The 15,249-nt window shown below is 44.4% G+C and overlaps 1 protein-coding gene across 1 annotated transcript in view; it reads left to right on the forward strand.

Annotated features, from left to right (window-relative positions):
* Nucleotides 1–2,795: 2,795 nt before the first annotated feature.
* LOC126471272 (calcium/calmodulin-dependent protein kinase type 1-like) overlaps nucleotides 2,796–15,249 on the forward strand; it is a 522,524-nt gene continuing 510,070 nt past the window's right edge. Inside the window, exon 1 of the mRNA XM_050099391.1 lies at nucleotides 2,796–2,821. Within this exon, the coding sequence (XP_049955348.1) occupies nucleotides 2,796–2,821 (26 nt within the window). The remainder of the gene's footprint in view (nucleotides 2,822–15,249) is intronic.

The raw sequence follows: 15,249 nt of genomic DNA on the forward strand, positions 1-15,249 counted from the left end.
CACTAAAGAGACAGCTTACACTACACTCGTTCGTCCTCTGTTAGAATATTGATGGGCGGTGTGGGATCCTTACCAGGTGGGATTGACGGAGGACATCGAAAGGGTGCAAAAAAGGGCAGCTCGTTTTGTATTATCACGTAATAGGGGAGAGAGTGTGGCAGATATGATACGCGAGTTGGGATGGAAGTCATTAAAGCAAAGACGTTTTTCGTCGCGGCGAATCTATTTACGAAATTTCAGTCACCAACTTTCTCTTCCGAATGCGAAAATATTTTGTTGAGCCCAACCTACATAGGTAGGAATGATCAGCAAAATAAAATAAGAGAAATCAGAGCTCGAACACAAAGGTTTAGGTGTTCGTTTTTCCCGCGCGCTGTTCGGGAGTGGAATGGTAGAGAGATAGTATGATTGTGGTTCGATGAACCCTCTGCCAAGCACTTAAATGTGAATTGCAGAGTAATCATGTAGATGTAGATGTAGAGGACCCAGGTTCGATTTCCGGTACTGCTAGAGATTGTTCATTGGTGATGGGACTGGAACCGGTGCACTCAGCCTCTTGCTGCCAATTGAGGGGGCTACCTGATCGAGTAGCAGCAGCTCCAGGTCAAGGAAAGCTGACAACGTCTGGGAAAGCGCTGTGAACATCCTGCATTCCTCCATACCGCAACCAGTGGTGCCATTGGCAGAGGATGACACGGCGGTTGGTCGGCACGAATGGGCCCGCCAGTGCCTTTGGACGATGTTTTACACTATCGACAGTTAACTTAAAAGTGTACAGCAAGAACATGCTGCGTTACTTTTCTCAGTGTATCTTTACTTTAAGAGGACAGCTTTGTTAACGACGCCCCGTAACCAACGAGCTAGCGATATTAGGTCTGGATATCATGACATTACCATGACTTCCCCACCGACACTGTATTACCTCAAATTGATGGCTGTGAGTTGGGTGGCTTTATCATGGTGGAAATACAGGGTGTCCGAAAAGTCTTTCCCTGAGATTACATAAATTGATAACTCAGGCTAGAAGTAAGAATATGAAACTGATGTCTAATTGTTTACAAACTATCAAAGTTTTTTTCGCACATCAGTAAACTTCCACATGAGCACCCTTGGTAGCACGTAGCACATCTAGACGATATTCAATTACCGTCCACACGTTAGCCAACATCACTGGAGGGATCGATTCAACGACTGTGGTTATCCGTTGCTGCAGGATTTCAAGATCTGGCACACGTGTTCGGTAGACCTCGTCCTTGACATAACCCCATAAAAAGAAGTCTAATGGGGTTATGTCAGGAGAGCGTGGAGGCCAAACCGTTGGCCTATCACGACCAATCCATCCCCTAGGAAAGGTCATATCGAGATAGGCACGGACGTCCACACCCCGTTGAGGCGGTGCACCGTCTTGCTGATACAAGACATCGGGGTATTCTGAAGCAGCTGAGGAATAGCATACAGTTGTAACATGTCCAGATACACTGCAGATGTGACGGTAGCCTCAGCGAAGAAGAATGGCCCGATAATTCGATCGTGCAATAGCGCGCACCAAACATTCACCTTTGGACTGCCTCTGGTGCACTCCATGACCTCGCCAGGGGGTTGTGAACCCCAAATGCGCACATTATGGCGATTCACTACACCACTGACAAAAAATGTCTCTTCGTCGGAAAAGGCAATTCGTCTTAGATAACCATCATCGTCCTCAATATGTGATAGCATTTCGACCGCAAAGTCATATCGACGTGTACTGTCATTGGGCAACAAGGCCTGAACGATTTGTACTTTGTATGCACGAAACAATAAACGTTTGTGTAAAATGTCATGGAGAGAGCTTTTTGGCATCTGTAATTCACGTGAGGCCCTGAGCACCGATTTCTTCGGACTTAGCAGAAAAGACTGCTTTACAGCTTCCACCCTGTCTGCTGAGGTTCTTGGTCGACCAGACCTAGGAAAGTCAGCAACCGATCCTGTGTTCTTGAACTTCTCATACCAGGCTTTAATGCTCTTGACATCAGGTGGATTCCTTCCAAATGTTGTCTGGAAGTGTCTCTGCACTGTGGTTGGTGATCGTGTCCCATGGTACCACAGGACACACTGTGCCTTCTCCTGATTGGTTAAAATGGCTTCTTGGGCACTGAACCTCATCCACTACTTACGTACTGCGAACTTAAAACGGAAAAAACACTTTGATAGTTGTAAACAATTCGACACAAGTTACATATTTGTATCTTACTTCTAGTCTGAGTTATCAATTTATGTAATCAGAGAAAGACTTTTCGGACGCTCTGTACGATGGGCGGACAATAAGTAATGCAACATTTTTTTCTCGGGCAGTTTCTGCTGAAAAAACGTGGAATTTACTATCTGACATCATACAATAATACTGCTTCAGCCCCTATAGTTTCATGAAGTTCCGATAGGTGGCAACAGCAAGTTGCGATAGGTGGCAACGCTGTACGTAGTCTTCAAAATGGCATCTGTAACGGAGGTGGTTTCCAAGCAGAGAACTGTCATCGAGTTCCTTTTGACGAAAAACCAGAACATTTGTGGTATTCATAGGCGCTTGTAGAATGTCGACGGAGACATGGCAGTGAACAGAAGCACGGTGAGTCGTTGGGCGAGGCATCTGTCATCATCGCAACAAGGTAGCGCTAAACTGTCCGATCTCTCTCGTGCCGGCCGGCAGCAATTAGCTGTGACTTCTGTAAGGTTGCAACGTGCGGACACTGCCATTCGAGGTGATCGACGGATCACAGTCAAACACACCGCTGCACAACTGGACGTCACTTTCGGTAATGCTGCCGAGCGAGGTGGCGCAGAGGTTAGCACACGGGACTCGCATTCGGGAGGACGACGGTTGAAACCCTCGCCCGGCCATAATGATTTAGGTTTTCCGTGATATACGGAAATCACTTCCGGCAAATGCGGGGATGGTTTCATTGAAAGGGCACGGCCGACTTCATAGCCCATCCTTCCCTAATCCGATGGGACATATGGCCTCACCGTTTGGTCCCTTCCCCCATATCAACCAACCATCGGTCAAGCTGACACATGCGTCCTTCATTTGGGATACTCAACGGTTTGTGCCCGCTGGGTTGCCGGCCGAAGTGGCCGAGCGGTTCTAGACGCTTCGGACTGGAACCGCATGACCTCTACGGTCGCAGTTTCGAATCCTGCCTCGGGCATGGATGTGCGTGATGTCCTTAGGTTAGTTAGGTTTAAGTAGCAATAAGCTGGCGTAAGACCGTCGCACTGAAAGTAGATTATGTTAAAAACTAGGGTTTTGTAGTGGGGAATAATATGGTGTATTAGAATCCTGAATAAAACTAACCTGCTTTCAGAATGTTTCATTACGTATTGAACACCCCTCGTACATTGCACTCCTCGTAGTCTTGTTATTCCAGCTAATATATTTTCCATAAACTGAAAGTAACTGCGTTCCTTGTTCCAAAATTACATGACAGAATGCGTGCGTCACTAGCTAATAAAAAAAAAAAACGATCATGAAGTATGTTCTAATAATGCTCATTTCTAACACCTTGTGGAAAACTCAACTTTCGTTCTGAGAGTCTTTGTCTGCTGTGCATAGGACCTACGAAATGTGTAACGTGCTATTACTTGTGAACTAAAACCTTATGATCAGTTGGCTTATCTGCGTTTGGTACACATTCGGAACGCAATAAAGCAGTGATACTGAGCGGTATGGATTCGGCAAGTTCTTGGTAGGTTTCCGGAGGTACATGGCACCAGATGTCTTCACTTCGGCGAATTGCGTATCTCCATTCAATCGTAATTTTCCAGTCTGGGGAAGAGAAGACACAATTTAATGTGAAATCTAAACCTTCACAGGTGAAGGCTAGATTAAATGAAGGCTGAAAATTTCGGTAGGCCGATCGGTACTCGATCACACGACCTCTCGGTATCCAGGTACATGCTTTACCACTAGACCACCACGCGCGACACAAAACGTGAAAGAATAAGTAGATAAGCACTTCGTGCTGGCAGAAAACGGGACCCAACGCTCCAGAGTAATTGCAGGAAACCAGAGAATCTAGGTTCAAATGGCTCTGACAAGGGAACCTCCCCATCGCACCCCCCACAGATTTAGTTATAAAGTGACACAGTGGATAGGCCTTGAAAAACTGAACACAGATCAATCGAGAAAACAGGAAGAAGTTGTGTGGAACTACGAAAAAATAAGCAAAATATACAAACTGAGTAGTCCATGCGTAAGATATGCAACAACAAGGGCAATGGAAGCTGATGAGTGCCGTGGTCCCGTGGTTAGAGTGAGCAGCTGAGGAATGAGAGGTCCTTGGTTCGAATCTTCCTTCGAGTGAAAATTTTACTTTATTTATTTTCGCATAGTTGCGATCTGTCCGTTCATTCATTGACGTCTCTGTTCACTGTAATAAGTTTAGTGTCTGTGTTTTGCGACCGCACCGTAAAACCGTGCGATTAGTAGACGAAAGGACGTGCCTCTCCAATAGGAACCGAAAACATTTGATGGCAAGGTCATAGGTCAACCGATTCCTCCACAGGAAAACACGTCTGATATATTCTATACGACACTGGTGACGGCATGTGCGTCACATGACAGGAATATGTTGTCGACCCACCTAACTTGCACACCTGGCGAATGGGTAAAAAGATTCTTCTACCTTGCCCGATTTAGGTTTTCTTGTGGATGTGATAATCACTCCGAAAAAAGTGATGAAAACATAATAGTTTGTCACATAAACTGCAACAAATGAATGCAACAGTTTCACAGTCGCACAATTTTCCCTGTGCTCTGTCAAAACATATGTTTCCCTGTGTAGACCGTCAAATCCTGCACATGTCCAAGCAAATCTGAACATGTTCTGGAATTTTGGAAATCGAAGTTGATTATGTGTGAGTGCCTGAACTTTGATAATTGTCTGAAAATAAAAAATTAAACTTTTCACTCTAGAGAAGACTTGAACCAAGGTCCTCTCATTCCGCAGCTGCTCACGCTAACCACGGGACCACGGCACTCGTAAGTTTACCCTCTCCTTGATGTTGCATACCTTGCACATGGACTACTCAGTTTGGATATTTTGCTTATTTTTTTCATATTTCCACACAACTTCTTCCTGTTTTCTCGATTGATCTGTGTTCAGTTTTTCAAGGCCTATCCCTGTGCCAACTTATAACTAAATATGAGGGGGGGTGCGATGGGGAGGTTCCCTTGTAAGAAAACGTCCTTGGCAATACTGGGAATTGAACCTAGGTCGTCCCCTGAGCTACAGAGATGAACGGAGTCTGTAGCCTACTCGCCTATTTCTACTATTTTCAGTTGCGTGGATTGATTTTAGAATACTGATTTGTAGCTGGTTTCTCGAACTCACTCCATTAAATTCTTTCCATTACCTCTTGAATGTTATCTGCACCAGATATGAATAGAACAAACTTGGATCTTTTGTGCCTCAGCAGCTAAATAATGTGAACGTAAATAAAAACGATCACCGTTGTTATTACATATATGTTTATTAAGCCAGTGAGTGATCCGACCATCCAGTGCAGTACAGTACAGAGTTACATGTTACGAGGAGCGTTCAATAAGTAATGCAACACTTTTTTTCTCAGCAAATTTCGGTTGGAAATTTCCGCTTCGACTCCTATAGTTCCATTAAGTTCCGCTAGGTGGGGACACTATACGTAGCCTTCAAAATGGCGTCTGTAACAGAGGTGCGTTCCAAGCAGAGAGGTATCATTGAGTTTCTTTTGGCGAAGTGAATCATTGTGTTCATCGTGTTCCAGCATGTGCCTTTTAGTGTTTTGTCTCACGATTAGGTATTGTTTTTAGTCATGACATCGGCACATTTTGCCACCAGAAGATATTCATTTAGAACGAAACCGGTTCAGCGTAACAAAAGCAAATGAAATAACAGCTGTGGTCGTTTTTATTAACATTCAAACAGAACATCACATTCAAAACTTCGTTTTCCCCGTTTAGGGATCAGGGAACTTCCTGTACGACTGACGAGTATAGTTTAGGTAATATGAAATCTCTCTGCCTGACTTTTTATTTATTTAATTTATTTCACATTTGGTAACCTGTTACGATTCCATAATCATCTTCATACCAATTTAATATTCGTGGTGAAGCAGCAGCGCCGATGAAGTAATATCCTGTATTAGATATCAATCAGTGGTATAGAGCCAACAGTATGTTGACATACTTTTCAGTGCTCGTCATTAACGCATAGTTAACGTTGTGTAGGGGCGGCGTTACATGCCCGTTCTCTGGAGGAAGAAGAAGAAGGAAAAAAAACAACCGAAAGATCTCGAAACTACAGCTGTTCACTGCTTCCACCTTCTGATCTTCCTCAAAAATACATACATCTTTGTGCTCGAGGTATTTAATGACGGATATTTAATAAAGTTGACATCCTTCATATTTGCCTATTGCTGCCGAACGGTGGGAGAACTTGGCACTACGACGTCTTGCTCGAAGTTTAGGCCGGCCGAAGTGGCCGTGCGGTTAAAGGCGCTGCAGTCTGGAACCGCAAGACCGCTACGGTCGCAGGTTCGAATCCTGCCTCGGGCATGGATGTTTGTGATGTCCTTAGGTTAGTTAGGTTTAACTAGTTCTAAGTTCTAGGGGACTAATGACCTCAGCAGTTGAGTCCCATAGTGCTCAGAGCCATTTGAACCATTTCGAAGTTTAGAAGGGACCACGGAATACTAGTAAGACATGATTTACAAATTGCTATGTTTTGGTGCGGAACTCATGAAATCAAAATAAAGCGTACTAAGTCGTAACAGGCACCCCTGCACTTACCACTCCGTGCGATCTAGCGGCCCGATTTCTTGCGGGAACGTTGTGGCCGCTTTCCAAAAGTATCTTGGCAAGTCCACGGGAACATAAATCATACCAGACAGATAGATTTCCTTCTCGCTTTTTGCACACAGCGGACATTCACTATACCCAACCACTGACCGTTTATTCTTTTCTGCGGTGTCTTTCATAATTTTTTTTAGTCTTATAGCGATAAAGTAGAGTTATTCGCGAAGTACATTTCTTTCAGTCCTAACACATTGTGTATAGATCATATAATTTTACGCCATTTTAATACAGTCTATTACACATTTTATCCGCCGATTTATAATCATTAAATTACTTATCTTGTAAATTCATCTAAAATTGTCGTGAATCAGCCGAACGTTGAGTAATTGGAACAAGTTATTTAAAAAGGATCAGTTTTCTTAAACTAAATTATACAATATTTGCAACTACACAATTTGGGCACGCTTCTGTTATGTAAATCAAAAATAGAAGTGCTTCATTAAAAGTTAAAAAATCGTGTACACTAACTTCAAAATAAAAGCGCTGAGGTCGAGATACAATTTAGCGGTCAAGCAGCGTACCTGAGCTTAAACAAGAATGTTTCGCCTGATTCAGGGTGTTCATGCTAGAGCTACACTGAAGAGCCAAGGAAACTGCTACACCTACCTAATATTGTGTAGCGCCCCCGCGAGCACGAAGAAGTGCCGCAGCACTACGTGGCGTGGATTTCACTAATGTCTGAATTAGTGCTGGATGGAATTAACATCATGAATCGTGCACGGCGGTCCATAACTCCCTGAGAGTACGAAGCGGTGGAGATCTCTTCTGAACAGCACGATGCACGGCATCGCAGAAATGCTCAACAATGTTCATGTCTGAGGAGTCTGGGGGCCAGCGGAAGTGTTTAAACACAGAAGAATGTTCCTGGATCCACTCAGTAACAATTCCGGACGTGTGGGGTGTCGTATTTTCCTGCTGGAATTGCCCAAGTCCGTCGGAATGCAAAATGGACATGAATGGATGCTGGTGATCAGACAGGATGCCTACGTATGTGTCACCTGTCAGAGTCGTATCTAGACGTATCAGGGGTCTCATATCACTCCAACTGCACACAACCCACACCATTACAGAGCCTCCACCAAATTGAACAGTCCCCTGCTGACATGCGGGGTCTATGGCTTCATGAGGTTGTCTCCATTCCCACACACGTCCAGCCGCATGATATAATTTTAAACGAAACTCGTCCGACCAGGCAACATGTTTCCAGTCATCAACAGTCCAATGTCGTAGTTGACGGGTCCAGGCGAGGCCTATAGCTTTGTTTCGTCCAGTCAACAAAGGTACACGAGGGGGTCTTCGGCTCCGAAAGCCCTTGTTGATGGCACAGCAATGAAATTTTTCAGCAATTTGCGGAAGGCTTGCACTTCTGTCACGCTGAACGATTCTCTTCAGCCGTCGTTGATTCAGTTCTTGCAGGATCTTTTTCCGGCCGCAGCGATGTCCGAGATTTGAAGTGTTACCGGACTCCAGATATTCTACATTTGTGAAATAGTCGCATGGGTAGCGACAAAGTGGGGACTTCATCGCTACCTCGGAGATGCCGTGTCCCATCGCTCGTGCGTCAAATATAACACGACGTTCAATCTCACTTAAAGCTTGATAACCTGCCATTGTAGCAGCAGCAACCTATCTAACAACTGCGCCAGACACTTGTGTTATATAGGCGTTGCCGACCGCAGCACGGTATTCTGCCTGTTCACGAATCTCTGTATTTGATTTCGCGTGCATATACCAGTTTCTTTGGCGCTGCAGTGCACGTATGTTCGCCAGAATACAAGTGCGCTTGAACAGTCTCCGCCCTTTATACAAACGGCACACAATACTAAATAGGCCAGCCTGTCATAATCGTGTGTTTACTTAGTGGAAATGCCTCTTATACTTCAATCTTCATCCTCGCTAGTCCAGAACGTATCACAGTGTTTCGCGCAATCCTGTTTATTCACTGGTTATGTTTATGACTGTCCACGCCCCTCACCCATTATGATCAGGAACGCCATCGTTTTACAGTTTGTCTGCCCACTTCCTATAACTAATGTGTACACTCAGCCGGGAAACACACTGATAAATAATAGTGGAACAGAAACATCACTGCTTGTGAAGTTAACTGACCGTATTAAGATATATGAAGAAGTCCGAAAGAACAGATATCATCTTCATATAGTTAAGGCCAACCGGCCATTGACCTCCTTCTGTGGTGGATCCACACGCATTGACCGAACTCTTACGGGAATAGGTAAGACTATCTGCCGCGAGTAATGAGTGTAATGGGCAGGGGCACTATGAATGTAGTGTGTGGACATTAAGGTGCGTTTACACTGCCATTTGTATCGGCACATGTATGAGATACATGTATATGCGACTTTGCGACATGTATCGCGACTTGTATGAGTTGACAAGTATCAACCTCATACATGTATGAGCATGCGTTTACACTGATTGATATGTATCACTGTGCGATAGCTTTCGACGACGATTTGGAAGATTTCACATTTTTATGTGCTGGTGCACTTGCTTTTTTGGAAGATGATAGGAAGAAAAGGCGGAGGAAGCGTAGATGGTGGCAGAGAGAGTTTCTCGCGAATTAACGCTAAAGGATGGCGCATATTTTAGAAATTATGTTAGGATGAGTATGGAGGATTTCCGCGGTTTGTTATCACTTGCGGCTCCTCTTGTGTCCAAAACCAACACAAACTTTCGGGAAGCGATTCCACCAGAGGATCAGTTGGCAGTAACACTCCGTTTTTTGGCCACTGGGGATTCCTCTTGAAACGAAGATTTCATTACAAAACATTTGCATTGTCGCGCGATTGCTAATGCCAACGTCTCACACACGATTGTCGGCATCCGTTGTCAACATTATCACGCGAGGCCGCAGGAATAATAGCAAAAAATTGATATACGTGCCAGATGCATCAAAAAATTGTAGAATGCATTACATACCGTTATATATATAAAACTTTTACCTTCACGTCTTGGAATAAAACTTGCACAATGGCCTCGCAAACACGAAGAATAATGTTGCATACGGCACTTTTTGATGTTCTATGCAGATACATTAACGTCGAAACGATAGTCGGCACCTCCAAAACTCAAACAGCCGCCAAAGAGCCTGGTACTACGCATGCGCTAATCGTCAAAATAAGCGGCAGGCGACAAGACGACAGGAAATGATAGTACTGCGCATGCGCGAGTTCTTCAAATGTCGCTCATACATGTCGCGTATATGGTCAAAAAGCGATATACAAAATGTATACGCGACATGTATGAGCTGGAGGGTCCGCATACAAGTTCCGTGAATTTTTGTATGAGGTGATGTATCGCGACATGTCAAATTGACATGTCGCTCATACATGTCGCGATACATGTATCCCAGTGTAAACGTACCTTTACATTGGGAATGTGGGTCTCAAGGGGAGCATGCAAGGGATAAATCCCTGCAGTCGCACTATCCTCTGTGTCCTCGGTGGCTCAGATGGATAGAGCGTCTGCCATGTAAGCAGGAGATCCCGGGGTCGAGTCCCGGTCGGGGCGCACATTTTCAGCTGTCCGCGTTGATGTATATCAACGCCTGTCGAAAGCTTAGGGTCTTGATTTAATTATCATTTCATCCGTATTAAGATGCTTCCATAATCAAACCGTACATACACAATAGCCATAGGAGCAGATAGTGCGGGCATAGTGTTATGGTGTGGTACCTCCTCCAGTATCGCTGTTGGGTAGCCACAGGATAATGTGGCAATGTTTTTGGAAGTGATTTTGCGTCATGAGATATAAAACAACAGGACAAATAGTGTCCGCGATATGCCGCTCTTGTATCAGTTTCCTGAATAACCTTTGCGAGGTCGTATGTGAGCTATTTATATAGATTTTAATGTCGATCATTAAGTAATTCATAGACAATAATTAAGACATCGTATGTAGAGTCAAGTATTTCGAAAAAAAAAATTCGGAAGGATTTTATTCGATGAACGCTACATCACTGTAAAAACATAGGTCTGCATCAATGTATTCGCATTTGCGAATACAAACAACCATCAGCTGAATAATGTATGTCGACAACGAAAATTTTTACCAGACCGGGACTCGAACCCGGATATTCCGCTCTCGCGAGTGGTCGCTGTAACCACTTTTGCTCTCCGTGGACGACCCACAGCCAGACGCAAGCTTCCATATGTCGTCGTTCCCGCGTCACAGCCTGTACTCATTCACACATAATGTAATTCCCGTACAGTGGAGAAAATTTTAATTGAAAATCGCTGTCTGGTTTCCGTGAATAAATATGACACTGTTCAAATGTGTGTGGATTCCTAAGAGATCAAACTGTAGAGGTCATCGGGCCCTAGACTTACACACTACTTAAACTAACTTATGCTAAGAACAACACACACACACACACACACACCCATGCCCGAGGGAGGACTCTAACCTCCGGCGGAACGGGCCGGGCAATCCGTAACTTGGCGCCTCAAACCATGCGGCCATTCAGCGCGGCTAAATCTGGCATTGCAGTGGCTGTGTTGTTGAAGAGGACGATGTAGTGTTCCTTTAGTCATGCATGGGACGTATTTATCGGCCTATACCAGTTACACTATCGTCCCCTGTACGAGAATTACATGTGTGTACGAGTTCGCCGGCCGAGGTGGTCGAGCGGTTCTAGGCGCTACAGTCTGGAACCGCGCGAGCACTACGGTCGCAGGTTCGAATCCTGCCTCGGGCATGGATGTGTGTGATATCCTTAGGTTGGTTACGTTTAAGTAGTTCTAAGTTCTAGGGGAATGATGACCTCAGAAGTTAAGTCCCATAGTGCTCAGAGCCATTTGAACCATTTTTTTGTGTACGAGTTGAGGCTGTGACGACATCCGGAAATTTCGGTCTGGCCGTGAGTCCTGCACGGAGAGCCAAAGGCGTTAAGGCGTAAGGCCGGATATCCAGCTTTGAGTCCTGATCCGGCAATAGTAATCACTATCGTCATTCCCGTGCATAGTTGATGGTTGTTCGTATTCAAAACTTCGAATACATTTCATGTGTTTCATAACGGCTGTAGTCGCCGCAGTGCCTGTCCCGAAGGAACATTTTATCGTGCTTCTTAACAACGCCAGCACTGCAATATCGTAAAAGCGTAAATATTCATTACCTTACAGCGTCTACTGTCCCGCCTTTTCTTCCTACTAACTAAATTTGATAAAATATGAAAATGCTAATGTACTGGGTCGGTATCAGTTGCTTCCTTTGCCTTTTATTTAGTCTTTACAGGATGCTTGCACGAAAACTAAGGCTTTTAAGAAAGAGATATTGATTATTTTTAAAAGCTTAAAGAATCGCAGCCGACTTCATGAACGGTAGGGGGGAAGGCGGAGGAGGAAGAGGAGGAGAAGGAGAATAATGTGAAATTAAATCTTTGTTGATCCATTGTGGATCCGGGAGAGCGGCAGGTCAAACATTTATCAAGGAAGATCGGCAAACAGCCGTATATTTTTGAGAAGTTATTTTATTTTAACTCTCAGATTCAGCATTTCAGTATACCATCTTCAGGCCCCATACGAACTTTATATATAGACATTCAGCTGTATCGATATTGACCTACTTGATACGTCAGCGACTGGATTTCGTGAAATAATGCGAGTGCTTCCTTCAAAGACTCTAGGAAGCGCTAGAATGACGAATTCACGACATCCAGACACTGAGGGCTCCAGTATGCCATTATCGAAACGTTTGAATATCTACAGGGTGTTACAAAAAGGTACTGCCAAACTTTCAGGAAACATTCCTCACACACAAAGAAAGAAAATACGTTATGTGGACATGTGTCCGGAAACGCTTACTTTCCATGTTAGAGCTCATTTTATTACTTCTCTTCAAACCACATTAATCATGGAATGGAAACACACAGCAACAGAACGTACCAGCGTCACTTTAAGCACTTTGTTACAGGAAATGTGCAAAATGTCCTCCGTTAGCGAGGATACATGCATCCACCCTCCGTCGCATGGAATCCCTGATGCAGCCCTGGAGAATGGCGTAATGTATCACAGCCGTCCACAATACGAGCACGAAGAGTCTCTACATTTGGTACCGGGGTTGCGTAGACAAGAGCTTTCAAATGCCCCCATAAATGAAAGTCAAGAGGGTTGAGGTCAGGAGAGCGTGGAGACAATGGAATTGGTCCGCCTCTACCAATCCATCGGTCATCGAATCTGTTGTTGAGAAGCGTACGAACACGTCGACTGAAATGTGCAGGAGCTCCATCGTGCATGAACCACATGTGTCGTTCTTGTAAAGGCACATGCTCTAGAAACACAGGTAAAGCATCCCGTATGAAATCATGATAACGTGCTCCATTGAGTGTAGATGGAAGAACATGGGGCCCAATCAAGACATCACCAACAATGCCTGCCCAAACGTTCAAAGAAAATCTGTGTTGATGACGTGATTGCACAATTCCGTGCGGATTCTCGTCAGCCCACACGTGTCAATTGTGAAAATTTACAATTTGATCACGTTGGAATGAAATTTCATCCGTAAAGAGAACATTTGCACTGAACTGAGGATTGACACATTGTTGGATAAACCATTCGCAGAAGTGTACCCGTGGAGGCCATTCAGCTGCTGATAGTGCCTGCACACGCTGGACATGGTACGGTAACAACTGGTTTTCCCGTAGCACTCTCCATACAGTGACGTGGTCAACGTTACCTTGTACAGCAGCAACTTCTCTGACGCTGACATTAGGGTTATCGTCAACTGCACGATGAATTGCCTCGTCCATTGCAGGTGTCCTCGTCGTTCTAGGTCTTCCCCAGTCGCGAGTCACAGGCTGGAATGTTCTGTGCTCCCTAAGACGCCGATCAATTGCTTCGAACGTCTTCCTGTCGGGACACCTTCGTTCGCCGGCCGCGGTGGTCTAGCGGTTCTGGCACTGCAGTCCGGAACCGCGGGACTGCTACGGTCGCAGGTTCGAATCCTGCCTCGGGCATGGGTGTGTGTGATGTCCTTAGGTTAGTTAGGTTTAAGTAGTTCTAAGTTCTAGGGGACTTATGACTTAAGATGTTGAGTCCCATAGTGCTCAGAGCTATTTGAACCATTTGAACGCCTTCGTTCTGGAAATCTGTCTCGATACAAATGTACCGCGCCACGGCTATTGCCCCGTGCTAATCCATACATCAAATGGGCATATGCCGACTCCGCATTTGTAAACATTGCACTGACTGCAAAACCACGTTCGTGATGAACACTAACCTGTTGATGCTACGTACTGATGTGCTTGAAGCTAGTACTGTAGAGCAGTGAGTCGCATGTCAACACAAGCACCGAAGTCAACATTACCTTCCTTCAATTGGGCCAACTGGCGGTGATTCGAGGAAGTACAGTACACACTGACGAAACTAAAATGAGCTCTAACATGGAAATTAAACGTTTCCGGACACATGTCCACATAACATCTTTCCTTAATTTGTGTGTGAGGAATGTTTCCTGAAAGTTTGGCCGTATCTTTCTGTAACACCCTGTATATACGAAGTGCATATGGGGTCTGAAGGTGGCATACTGAAAAGGCGAGAGTGGTAATCAAAATAAAATAAAGTAACTTCTGAAATACGTACGGTTGCTTGGCGATCTCCCTTGAGAAAAAAGGTGAAATCAGGTTGACTATATTATCATCGCGTATTCTAGCATGGTCTTACAACGATGCCATTGTAGCCACTTCGTTCTTCTAAATTTATCAAATTTTCTATTCATTTCATTTTAAGTTTTAATATCAACGTGATTGATATAGAGAATTAGTCAATCAATATTGACCATAATAGATACAAAACACTATTTATTACTTCTGTGTTTACTGATGCAGGTCGTATCGTCTTACCGTATCACTGTCAGTACTCCTTTATGGAAATTTTTGTTCTTCCGACACTCGAATTTCTTTTATTCCCGATTGGATGTTGATGTAACTTGCTCCCTTACCGGCCTTCTTAAGGCCGTTAAGTGAATATAGTCAGGAAAAACTTACAAAAAAAATTATACGTACCTCAAATCCGTTCAAAGCTGGGTATGACAAATAATAACTGAAACGACTAAAGCCTTCTAAATGAACTTGCCAGATGGAGGCCTGTAAAAAGAAAGGTCTCTGCAGGAGGCACGAACAGTATTTATCGTTGCTCCGCGCGACAGATATATGTGCCTAAACAGCGCAACATAACTGAGTGACACGGTTCTAACACGAATGCCCGGCCTTGTTGAATGTCGTTATCGTGAAATTGTTGCTTGTTTTGTGATACCAATGGAAATGTCCATGCGGTGAAAAAACAGGTATAAAAGAGCTGAACAAGCTGTAAATCCTGTAGAGGAGTTATCTGCATAGCAGTTGTCGATCACACAGCATAATC

Source organism: Schistocerca serialis, chromosome 3 (assembly GCF_023864345.2).
Source record: "Schistocerca serialis cubense isolate TAMUIC-IGC-003099 chromosome 3, iqSchSeri2.2, whole genome shotgun sequence".
In the NCBI taxonomy this organism is placed as follows: Eukaryota; Metazoa; Arthropoda; class Insecta; order Orthoptera; family Acrididae; genus Schistocerca; species Schistocerca serialis.